The sequence below is a fragment of the Littorina saxatilis genome, linkage group LG14 (genome assembly GCF_037325665.1).
Source record: "Littorina saxatilis isolate snail1 linkage group LG14, US_GU_Lsax_2.0, whole genome shotgun sequence".
NCBI classification, from domain to species: Eukaryota; Metazoa; Mollusca; class Gastropoda; order Littorinimorpha; family Littorinidae; genus Littorina; species Littorina saxatilis.
Window position 1 is genome coordinate 35,035,042 of NC_090258.1, and position 12,749 is coordinate 35,047,790.

Consider the following 12,749-nt stretch of genomic DNA (forward strand, 5'->3'; position numbering starts at 1 on the left):
ATGAAATGAACGCATTCATCCATGGGAAATGTCCTGATCCTGCCTGCAATTGCTGTATTGAAGTCATTGATTGTCTAATGTTGATTAATGTATACTATGTAATTTTAATTACCCCAATCCACTCATATACAGAAAAATGAACGACTGAAACGGGAATCAAAGGTGGGAGCAGCAATGCAACTTCAATCACGGTATCATCAGTGGAAGAAAAGTGACTAAAAAGGAGGAAGCACCAATCCACACATAATCACAGTAACATGTAACAAAACGTGACTAGGATGAAGCAGCTACCCAACTAATTTATTATCACAATGAGCAATCTGCACTTAACATAAAACCATCAAAGCGATGTCCCTTAAAACAAAATGGTATCCAGGTCACTTGGGTTCAGTTATGTTATAGCATAAAACAGCTCACTGCTCCCATGAAATGTTCTGAGCCTTGCAATGATATTAAGTGAAGCAATGAGAGCAGATCTGAAGCAGTGCAATGTCGATCATTGGCCGGCTGAAATATACTGCAATCTTGATGCAAATTACCATGTAATTTTCTTGGTGATATGGTCATCACTGCAGGCAGTAAAAGATCACCCAACGTTTTGCAATGAAGAACAATGAAGTTATTAGTCGAACAAAAAATAACAGACGAATAAAAATTGAAAATTGTCAAATGCAATGGGGCAGGATCTCCCTGTTGAAGAACTTTGAGCAAAAGACCACAAATAAGCTAACAAAGAATACTGTTGGAATTAAAGAAGATTAACAGAGTGACAGGAAAGTACGAAATGTCACATGCACTGCAAGATATCCCTGTTGAGAAACTTTGAGTAAAAGATACCCATTTTATTGCAAAGAAGAAATACAGAGTAACATTTATATGAACAGAGTGCGAAGAATTCAAACGGCAAAGAAGTCCCGACATTTTTTTAAGTTATGTCAAATGCAGAGTGGCGGAAAATGTGCTTCGTGAGGAACTTACAGCACACAAAAACACAACTATTTGCAAAGTGTAAAAACAACATGAAGAGAGTGAGAAGAACGAGTAACAATTAAAAACATTTCAAGAAATAACAAAATGTCATATGCAGTGACGATTCTGCTGCGGAACCTTTAGTTTTAGTAACAAGTTACGAAGTTCCTGTAAATAGTTAACACGGTGTTCAAACACCATGAACAAAATGAAAAAAATAGCAAAATAAATGCAATGGTGACAGTTCTTCGCGTTCAGAAACTTTCAGTACGTCGGTGACCAAAACAAGGAATTCTTGTGAAACCTGGACATATTGCATAACACCAGCGGCGGGGCAAGCAAGAATAATTGTTCGATATAAAGCCTCGACAGAGTAAACCCTATCATTATCTCCAGAGCGCTTCCAGTAGAGGCCGCCTGCGCTCGTTCACTGATACAAAAAGGTACCAAGTGTCGGTGTCTAACTATCCCTCTCAGCGGGAGAGTTGCTTTGTCATACCCCCCTCCACTTCTGTTGTTTCAATGCCGAGGTGAGGTCAACGGTCAATCACAGCCCGAGACACTCAGCTGGTCGTGGGCTTTGCTTTGCTTAATCCGAATGTTGTACTCCGATGTAAGTAGACATAGAGTGGCACAGTGGTGCGTAATCCCAACGGGCCCTTTGACGCACATAATGGAATTGTAATCGGACATATTCATATCTACGCCAATGGTGCATGGCGCACTAGTAAAACGAATCATGAACTTGATGTCTGTCCCTATTCTCCTGTTGACTGTTTTTGGAAAGAAAAACAAGTACACTAAGACGTGATTAGCCATTCAGCTGATCGAGTGCACTGAATAACGTCCGGTTCTCACTATCCTTTCATATAAATAAGAGAGGAAGGAGAGAGAGAGAGAGAGAGAGAGAGAGAGAGAGAGAGAGAGAGAGAGAGAGAGATCAAATCAAATCAAATCAAATCAAATTTTATTTTACGAGGGTTGTGGCATAAGCAATATAAACGAGCTTCTTTTCAACCAGCCCTCGCCCAGAGAGGGACTATTCTAATCTTAAATACATATATATATATACAAACGTAAAACAATTACAAAAGATAAGCATGACTGTAAAAAATAAATAAAAAAAATAAAAAAAACTATTCACATGACTATATACACGTTGTAGGCTATACATACATTCTTGCGTTATGAAACACTGATGCTTTATGGACAGATATGATCAATATGAAAATAATCAGAACGAAGTCTTCCATCACTGTGACTTTTCGTAATTTGACATTAAATGTAATGAGAGGTGTTTTTTGAAAGTATTGAGACTTGTTGGGACTCGAACTGATTCCGGGAGAGAATTCCACAAAACGCGAAGAGAGAGAGAGAGAGAGAGAGAGAGAGAGAGAGAGAGAGAGAGAGAGAGAGAGAGAGAGACAGACAGACAGACAGACAGACAGACAGAGAGATAGACTGAGACAGAGAGACAGACAGACACAGAAAGAGAGAGAGATAGACTGAGACAGAGAGATTCAGATTCAGATTCAGATTCAAAACTTTAATACAAAGGGATAAAGGTTTTAGGCAATGCCTAATCTTCCAACCTGTCCCTTTTAGACATACATGACATTATACATTACAATTATATATTTATATAACATGTATTGAACAGCCAAACGAATAACTAATTAACTAAGAATTTGTAATCAGGTTAAAAGTAATAAAACACTAGTTATAATAACGTGGTTCATTGATTAATAAAATGATGATTAAGATGTTATGCAGTAACAGTTATGATTTTAAAGCGTAGGGAGAGAATTATTTTTGACAAAGATATTTTCGAACATTTTTTTTAAAAGATGAAAGGGTTTGACATGTTTTACAGTACATTGGAAGTATATTCCACACAAGCGATCCCCAGCAGGATAAACTAGATTTATACAAATCAATGCGTGGGAGCGGTAGCGTATAATTCAAAAGCCTCGCTCTACCAGGAGGACGCTCAAACAGGTCTTGGATGTATGAAGGTGTTTCATGGTTGTACATTTTAAACATGAAAACACTAGCATTTAGAGAGAGACAGACAGACAGACAAGACAGACAGAAGGAGAGAGACAGAGAGAGTAACAGAAATAGAGAGAGAGAGGCAGAAAAAGAGAGAGATAGAGAGAGAGACACTGAGATAGACAGACAGACAAGTAGACAGACAGACAGACAGGAGGAGAGACAGACAGAGAAAAAATTAGAATAGAACAGTTTCGGTGCAATGACGCCGTATGTTATGCATATTGTGTAAAAAAATAAAAACAATTTTAAAAGGCAACTGGTTGCAAACGCTATTCAAAAACTCGGCAAAACTAGGCGATAGAAAAACATTGTATGTACCTTTTGGACTGTGCATGCCCAGCTGGGGATGAGGGGAAACTGACCGTACGCGTACAATCTGATGGCAATGACGCCGAATGTTGTGCATAGTATGTAAAGGGAGGCGACTGGATGCAGACAGAAATCAAAAACTCGGCAAAACTGGGAAAAAATTGTATAGAACAGTTTCTTTGGTACAATCTTGGTAGTTTGTTAGACTTGTGACGCGTGCCGATTACAACTTGTAAGATGATACACTTGTGACGCGTGCCGGCGTGCCGATTACAACTTGTAAAATCATGGGCTTGTAACTCGCCTGTCCCCATTAGTGCATGGGCAAACGCCTGCCGCGATCTCCATGAGCTCCAGCAGTAAGCATACATTTGAGAAACCCCCTTCGTAGTACAAGGGCTCATGGCCCTAGAACAAACCTGTATCGATGGTGTGTCCTAGAGTAATACAGCTACCTCGACCAACTTTGCTATGAAGAGGTTTGGGCTGATTTAGTGAACTCCTTGCAGGCGGTACATGTACCACAATCTTGACAAAGCGAGGTACTTTACAGTACTAAGAACCTATGTTCTCAAAGTCCGGACAAGATGTGTCACTTTTTAATGGAGATCAAGATATTTAACCAGATTTGAAGTAACAAGTGTAAGAATAGCCAAATAGATTGAAGGGACATGAAAAACCAACCAATCAACGAACCATCCTCCAAATTCTCAACCTCTAAGAATACATGACCCCTGAAGCACAATTACAAGAGATGCACAGGTGTTAACTCTTTACCTTTTGTGAACCCGGCATTCGACCTTTTGGTGTCAAAGAAGAGGCGGTCGCCCTCCCTGAGGTGTTTGAACTGCTTGCCGATGAGGTAGGCAAAGGTGGGACCCACCACGCCCCCTCGCACAGGGCTCTCGTACAGTCCGCCCACAAACAGGTCTATGTCTTTGACAGACCTGCTCTCACACACACACACACACACACACACACACACACACACACACACACACACACAGTGCACCTTAGCATGACACGTGTACATTGTTAAGACGGTCATATAAGGAAATCCACAGTTTTCACGTGGCATTATCAAACCATAATATGCCGCAGCGGCCATTTTCCTTCCCACTCTACACAAGCCAGCAGCACAGTCAGACAGCTAAACCCTATTTACGTAGTCACTGTCGCCATACTCTCTCTGTGCCCCGTCCAAAAAGTCCACACAAGGAAGCAAGCTATGGTCCCGTCCACTCTGCAAGTTACATGCCCCCAGATCTTCTGCAGACCTAATGCACAACCTCGTTGAAAAAGCCGCTGACTTTGAGCCCTGTCCACGAAGTCCATATATTGGGTCAAGCCATGGTCCCTTATTAGGGCCGCCCCCCACCTCCCCCCCCCCCCATCCCCCGTTCTTGGTCTGTCAGTTACCAATACAACCCAGCAGCACTTAATGAAGTCGCTGTTTCCAAACTCTCTGAGCCTTGTCCAAAACGTCCACCCAGATGGAGGCAAGCCTCGGTCCATCCCCTTGTTAACGTCACGAGGTCACAGGTACCCTCGCCCTCAGCCACCCTACCGTTGCGATACTGAAAGACAACGGTTGTCCACTGACCTATACAAACCAGCGGCACAGTCGGGCACCACGACCTTACTGATGAAGTCACTGTCCCCGAACTCTTTCTGTGCCCTGTCCAAAAAGTCGAGGTAAGGAGGCAAGCCGTGGTCCCTTCCTCTCTGCACGTTGCGTGCTCCCAGGTCCGTGCTGTGACCCACCCGGTCCACACCAATGAAAAGAAAGTCCATGAGTCCCTCAGCGAAGGTAGGGTCCAACTTCTGGCTCTGCCGGGCCATTAAGGACACGATCAGCTCCTTGCACTGCGGCCGGCCTGGACAAGAGAGAAGGTGGGCTTAGCCTTGTTGGACAAGAGAGAAGGTGGGCTTAGCCTTGTTGGACAAGAGAGAAGGTGGGCTTAGCCTTGTTGGACAAGAGAGAAGGTGGGCTTAGCCTTGTTGGACAAGAGAGAAGGTGGGCTTAGCCTTGTTGGACAAGAGAGAAGGGGGGCTTAGCCTTGTTGGACAAGAGAGAAGGTGGGCTTAGCCTTGTTGGACAAGAGAGAAGAGGGGCTTAGCCTTGTTGGACAAGAGAGAAGGGGGGGGGGGGGAGGCTTAGCCTTGTTGGACAAGAGAGAAGGGGGGCTTAGCCTTGTTGGACAAGAGAGAAGGTGGGCTTAGCCTTGTTGGACAAGAGAGAAGGTGGGCTTAGCCTTGTTGGACAAGAGAGAAGGTGGGCTTAGCCTTGTTGGACAAGAGAGAAGAGGGGCTTAGCCTTGTTGGACAAGAGAGAAGGTGGGCTTAGCCTTGTTGGACAAGAGAGAAGGGGGGCTTAGCCTTGTTGGACAAGAGAGAAGGTGGGCTTAGCCTTGTTGGACAAGTGAGAAGGTGGGCTTAGTCTTGTTGGACAAGAGAGAAGGGGGGCTTAGCCTTGTTGGACAAGAGAGAAGGTGGGCTTAGCCTTGTTGGACAAGAGAGAAGGTGGGCTTAGCCTTGTTGGACAAGAGAGAAAGGGGGCTTAGCCTTGTTGGACAAGAGAGAAGGTGGGCTTAGCCTTGTTGGACAAGAGAGAAGGTGGGCTTAGCCTTGTTGGACAAGAGAGAAGGGGGGCTTAGCCTTGTTGGACAAGAGAGAAGGGGGGCTTAGCCTTGTTGGACAAGAGAGAAGGGGGGGGGGCTTAGCCTTGTTGGACAAGAGAGAAGGTGGGCTTAGCCTTGTTGGACAAGAGAGAAGGTGGGCTTAGCCTTGTTGGACAAGAGAGAAGGGGGGCTTAGCCTTGTTGGACAAGAGAGAAGGTGGGCTTAGCCTTGTTGGACAAGAGAGAAAGGGGGCTTAGCCTTGTTGGACAAGAGAGAAGGTGGGCTTAGCCTTGTTGGACAAGAGAGAAGGTGGGCTTAGCCTTGTTGGACAAGAGAGAAGGGGGGCTTAGCCTTGTTGGACAAGAGAGAAGGGGGGCTTAGCCTTGTTGGACAAGAGAGAAGGTGGGCTTAGCCTTGTTGGACAAGAGAGAAGGGGGGCTTAGCCTTGTTGGACAAGAGAGAAGGGGGGCTTAGCCTTGTTGGACAAGAGAGAAGGGGGGCTTAGCCTTGTTGGACAAGAGAGAAGGGGGGCTTAGCCTTGTTGGACAAGAGAGAAGGTGGGCTTAGCCTTGTTGGACAAGAGAGAAGGGGGGCTTAGCCTTGTTGGACAAGAGAGAAGGTGGGCTTAGCCTTGTTGGACAAGAGAGAAGGGGGGCTTAGCCTTGTTGGACAAGAGAGAAGGGGGGGGAGGCTTAGCCTTGTTGGACAAGAGAGAAGGTGGGCTTAGCCTTGTTGGACAAGAGAGAAGGTGGGCTTAGCCTTGTTGGACAAGAGAGAAGGTGGGCTTAGCCTTGTTGGACAAGAGAGAAGGTGGGCTTAGCCTTGTTGGACAAGAGAGAAGGTGGGCTTAGCCTTGTTGGACAAGAGAGAAGGTGGGCTTAGCCTTGTTGGACAAGAGAGAAGGTGGGCTTAGCCTTGTTGGACAAGAGAGAAGGTGGGCTTAGCCTTGTTGGACAAGAGAGAAGGTGGGCTTAGCCTTGTTGGACAAGAGAGAAGGTGGGCTTAGCCTTGTTGGACAAGAGAGAAGGTGGGCTTAGCCTTGTTGGACAAGAGAGAAGGTGGGCTTAGCCTTGTTGGACAAGAGAGAAGGGGGGCTTAGCCTTGTTGGACAAGAGAGAAGGTGGGCTTAGCCTTGTTGGACAAGAGAGAAGGTGGGCTTAGCCTTGTTGGACAAGAGAGAAGGGGGGCTTAGCCTTGTTGGACAAGAGAGAAAGGGGGCTTAGCCTTGTTGGACAAGAGAGAAGGGGGGCTTAGCCTTGTTGGACAAGAGAGAAGGGGGGCTTAGCCTTGTTGGACAAGAGAGAAGGTGGGCTTAGCCTTGTTGGACAAGAGAGAAGGGGGGCTTAGCCTTGTTGGACAAGAGAGAAGGGGGGCTTAGCCTTGTTGGACAAGAGAGAAGGGGGGCTTAGCCTTGTTGGACAAGAGAGAAGGTGGGCTTAGCCTTGTTGGACAAGAGAGAAGGGGGGCTTAGCCTTGTTGGACAAGAGAGAAAGGGGGCTTAGCCTTGTTGGACAAGAGAGAAGGGGGGCTTAGCCTTGTTGGACAAGAGAGAAGGGGGGCTTAGCCTTGTTGGACAAGAGAGAAGGTGGGCTTAGCCTTGTTGGACAAGAGAGAAGGGGGGGGGGGAGGCTTAGCCTTGTTGGACAAGAGAGAAGGTGGGCTTAGCCTTGTTGGACAAGAGAGAAGGTGGGCTTAGCCTTGTTGGACAAGAGAGAAGGGGGGCTTAGCCTTGTTGGACAAGAGAGAAGGTGGGCTTAGCCTTGTTGGACAAGAGAGAAGGTGGGCTTAGCCTTGTTGGACAAGAGAGAAGGTGGGCTTAGCCTTGTTGGACAAGAGAGAAGGGGGGCTTAGCCTTGTTGGACAAGAGAGAAGGTGGGCTTAGCCTTGTTGGACAAGAGAGAAGGTGGGCTTAGCCTTGTTGGACAAGAGAGAAGGTGGGCTTAGCCTTGTTGGACAAGAGAGAAGGGGGGCTTAGCCTTGTTGGACAAGAGAGAAGGTGGGCTTAGCCTTGTTGGACAAGAGAGAAGGGGGGCTTAGCCTTGTTGGACAAGAGAGAAGGTGGGCTTAGCCTTGTTGGACAAGAGAGAAGGTGGGCTTAGCCTTGTTGGACAAGAGAGAAGGGGGGGGGGGCTTAGCCTTGTTGGACAAGAGAGAAGGGGGGGGGGCTTAGCCTTGTTGGACAAGAGAGAAGGTGGGCTTAGCCTTGTTGGACAAGAGAGAAGGGGGGCTTAGCCTTGTTGGACAAGAGAGAAGGGGGGCTTAGTCTTCTTGGATTCAAACGAATACATGGTCGAGAGAGTTACATACCCCAGAACGCTTAAAACTACGGTACATTTTTATCATTGTTTTGAGCACTGCTTTCCTGAAGCGCCCCCCCCCCCCCCCCCCCCCCCCAATGTTTGCCTCTGTGAAAGTGGCACGCAGGCCAATTTTAAGCTACCTCATATGACCTGAAAAGGTATTTTTATCATCACAATACCACATCATCTTACTACCATCAAGCTGTGCCTGCATGACTGTTGCTGGCATAAGACCAACATATTCCAAATAATAGTTTTCCTTACAATTTTGCTCGGTCCATTTTAGAAGTTACAACAATTCTAAGATAAGTCACAGTATAAGTTATCAAGTTTTGTCTCTTCAAAGTCAAAGTTCCTGTGAATGTTTTATTTTGTCTATAATAAGACGTTCCTTCTTGTTTGTTGAGTTCTCCTTACCGCTTTGCTGTGACATGACCCTGTCGGGCCTGAAGTAGAGGTTCTGCAGTTTGGCCAGATCGCCCTCGGCATCGCTCAGGTGGTACACGTTGTTGATCTGCGAGTGACCAAAACGGAAGGCTGCCGTCAGGAACGAGTTGATGATGCTGGGGTTGAGGCTGGCATTGTAGCTGGAACGACACGGTTACTGGCATCATTCTCGTGAGTTGTGCTTCATAGCTAGCTAGGTGTGTGTGTGTGTGTGTGTGTGTGTGTGTGTGTGTGTGTGTGTGTGTGTGTGTGTGTGTGTGTGTGTGTGAACGTTGCAATTAACGACAACTCACCTGCCACCTTTGTTGAGACCGTAGAAGGACATGACTCACCTGGTACCTTTGTTGAGACCGAAGAAGGACATGACTCACCTGGCACCTTTGTTGAGTCCGTAGAAGGACATGACTCACCTGGCACCTTTGTTGAGACCGAAGAAGGACATGACTCACCTGGCATCTTTGTTGAGACCGTCCCAAGAAGGACATGACTCACCTGGCACCTTTGTTGAGACCGTAGAAGGACATGACTCACCTGGCACCTTTGTTGAGACCGTAGAAGGACATAACTCACCTGGCACCTTTGTTGAGACCGAAGAAGGACATGACTCACCTGGCACCTTTGTTGAGACCGAAGAAGGACATAACTCACCTGGCACCTTTGTTGAGACCGAAGAAGGACATGACTCACCTGGCACCTTTGTTGAGACCGTAGAAGGACATAACTCACCTGGCACCTTTGTTGAGACCGAAGAAGGACATGACTCACCTGGCACCTTTGTTGAGACCGTATAAGGACACAACTCACCTGGCACCTTTGTTGAGACCGAAGAAGGACATGACTCACCTGGCACCTTTGTTGAGACCGAAGAAGGACATGACTCACCTGGCACCTTTGTTGAGACCGAAGAAGGACATGACATCATCGCCCAGCACTATAGGCAGAAACTCGCTGAAGACCAGGTTCTGTGTCTCCGCGATGACGATGGCGCGCGCCTCCTGAAACAGACGTTCGTCGTCCCATTTTGGGTGCACCTTGTGCAGGGCCTCTGCCACCCGGTTGTGTTCCAGGTGAAAGATAACGTGGGTGGTCGTCAGGCCAGGCCACACGTTCACCCGATTGTCACCTGTAGGTCACAACAGAAACAGTAGAAACTGGTTTCATACACATATACACACTGAACATTTTAACCTAAGGTCACCCTTAGCAAATAAATATTAGGGCTTGAATACATTTACAGATGTATTCTTTTCTTCACATTTAAGATCATCCGAAGCACGACAGCTTAAACAATAAAAACCGGATACGTTGATGAGTTTCAGAGAGACGCGGCACTAAATGTAGCTTCTATCGTCGCACTCGGTGCACTAAAGATTATTGCCTTTTCGTGTAAGCGATCGTGTAAAGCACCTGCCCAAGATTGTGCATGGGTTAGGAGCAACCATCCACTGGACACACACCACCAGTCAATAGCCTCGGGACAGCCTGGCTGTGTTCTGTGTAGAGCGGGACAGCCTGGCTGTGTTCTGTGTAGAGCGGGACAGCCTGGCTGTGTTCTGTGTAGAGCGGGACAGCCCGGCTGTGTTCTGTGTAGAGCGGGACAGCCTGGCTGTGTTCTGTGTAGAGCGGGACAGCCTGGCTTTGTTCTGTGTAGAGCGGGACAGCCCGGCTGTGTTCTGTGTAGAGCGGGACAGCCCGGCTGTGTTCTGTGTAGAGCGGGACAGCCCGGCTGTGTTCTGTGTAGAGCGGGACAGCCCGGCTGTGTTCTGTGTAGAGCGGGACAGCCCGGCTGTGTTCTGTGTAGAGCGGGACACCCTGGCTGTGTTATGTGTAAAGCGGGACAGTCTGGCTGTGTTCTGTGTAGAGCGGGACAGCCTGGCTGTGTTCTGTGTAGAGCGGGACACCCTGGCTGTGTTCTGTGTAGAGCGGGACAGCCTGGCTGTGTTCTGTGTAGAGCGGGACAGCCTGGCTGTGTTGTGTGTAGAGCGGGACAGCCTGGCTGTGTTCTGTGTAGAGCGGGACAGCCCGGCTGTGTTCTGTGTAGAGCGGGACAGCCCGGCTGTGTTCTGTGTAGAGCGGGACACCCTGGCTGTGTTCTGTGTAGAGCGGGACAGCCTGGCTGTGTTCTGTGTAGAGCGGGACAGCCTGACTGTGTTCTGTGTAGAGCGGGACACCCTGGCTGTGTTCTGTGTAGAGCGGGACAGCCTGGCTGTGTTCTGTGTAGAGCGGGACAGCCTGGCTGTGTTCTGTGTAGAGCGGGACAGCCTGGCTGTGTTCTGTGTAGAGCGGGACAGCCTGACTGTGTTCTGTGTAGAGCGGGACACCCTGGCTGTGTTCTGTGTAGAGCGGGACAGCCTGGCTGTGTTCTGTGTAGAGCGGGACAGCCTGGTTGTGTTCTGTGTAGAGCGTGACACCCTGGCTGTGTTCTGTGTAGAGCGGGACATTTTGCTGAATAAATATTGCATGTTGGCACTGGTGTATCCTTAGCGGATTATGACTTTATTCAGTTATTCTGCAAAAAAGACAAATGCTGGAGAAAAACCGTTCTTTTCTGCAGCATTTCTGCATAATGTCATTGTTGTGGAGATCGCTAGATACCACTGGAATCGAATGGAAGGATAAAGAACATTATGGAACTTACTTTGATTAAGTGCGCAGTCACTCATGACGTAAGCGTAGACGCTCATCGGACAGACGGAACTGTGTAGATCTAACCAGATTAGTGTCGATGTTTCCCGAATATTAATCTCGTATGTCCATTAACTATATAAGTAGGGCTGCGCACACGTATTGTTGTTCTTTACCAGTCTTGCACTTGTTCTTTCTTACACTGTGCTGAGAGATATTGTCACCGTTGTTCCAGCTGTTAATAAATCTACAGAACCTACACAACTCGTTGTGTCTCCTTTGCGACTGAGAGTGGCGAAAGGAAAAACACGACAGTCATCTTTCGCCCAATCAGCGTTTTTTTCTGCAGCAAAACATTTTACTGCAGTAAAATTGAAATCAAGAATGCTGCAGTAAAACGGTGCTGTTGTTTTACTGCAGAAAACCTGTTTACATTTTTTTCTGCAGCATTTTGTACTGGCTCTTGGCGGATTATGACATTATTCAGTTATTCTGGAGAAAAACTGAAATGCTGGAGAAAAACTGTCTTTTCTGCAGCATTTCTGCATAATGTCATCTTTCGCTGAAGCAACGTTTTTTACTGCAATAAAACAGATTTTCTGAAGCATAATGTTTACTTGGTTTTCTGCAGCATTATTGCGATTAACTTTTTCTTTAGAATAGTCTGTGACAGTTTTTCTGGAGAAAAACGAACGACCTTGTAAAGTAGCGTTTGTATTCGTCGCCCCCTGGGATAGTATGGAAAGGAAGTCGGACAGACAAAATACATTCGTGTCACGCACAACTATTGGTAATTCTGGATGAGTCCACCTCTCGACAGAGGGGGGCTCGCGTGCTCCAACATTATAATGAGCCAGTACAAAATGCTGCAGAAAAAGTGTAAACAGGTTTTCTGCAGTAAAACAACAGCACCGTTTTACTGCAGCATTCTTGATTTCAATTTTACTGCAGTAAAATGTTTTGCTCCAGAAAAACCCGTTGCTTCGGCAAAAGATAACATTATGCAGAAATGCTGCAGAAAAGACAGTTTTTTTCCAGCATTTCTGTTTTTCTGCAGAATAACTGAATAATGCCAAAATGCTGAAGAAAAAGTGTAAACAGTTTTTCTCCAGTAAAACAACATCACCGTTTTACTGCAGCATTCTTGATTTCAATTTTACTGCAGAAAAAAACGTTGCTCTCGCAAAAGATGACATTATGCAGAAATGCTGCAGAAACAAACAGTTTTTCTCCAGCATTTCTGTTTTTCTGCAGAATAACTGAATAAAGTCATAATCCGCTAAGGATACTGGTGTCAGTGACGACAGTATTTCAACATTACCCGCTATGCACACAAACAGTCCATGCCGTTAAGTTTTGGTACGTGTTCAAATTGAAGAATATTCTCATTTAAAGACCATGACAGATCTATGATGGTTGACAT

The 12,749-nt window shown here is 46.6% G+C and overlaps 1 protein-coding gene across 1 annotated transcript in view; it reads right to left on the reverse strand.

The window, feature by feature from the left end:
- Positions 1-12,749, reverse strand: part of LOC138947642 (chorion peroxidase-like) — a 36,788-nt gene that overhangs the window by 2,901 nt on the left and 21,138 nt on the right. The window contains exons 8-11 of the mRNA XM_070319152.1: positions 9,584-9,824; positions 8,672-8,841; positions 4,937-5,210; positions 4,111-4,280 (exon numbers count right to left, since the gene is read on the reverse strand). Coding sequence (XP_070175253.1) covers positions 4,111-4,280; positions 4,937-5,210; positions 8,672-8,841; positions 9,584-9,824 — 855 coding nt within the window. The remainder of the gene's footprint in view (positions 1-4,110; positions 4,281-4,936; positions 5,211-8,671; positions 8,842-9,583; positions 9,825-12,749) is intronic.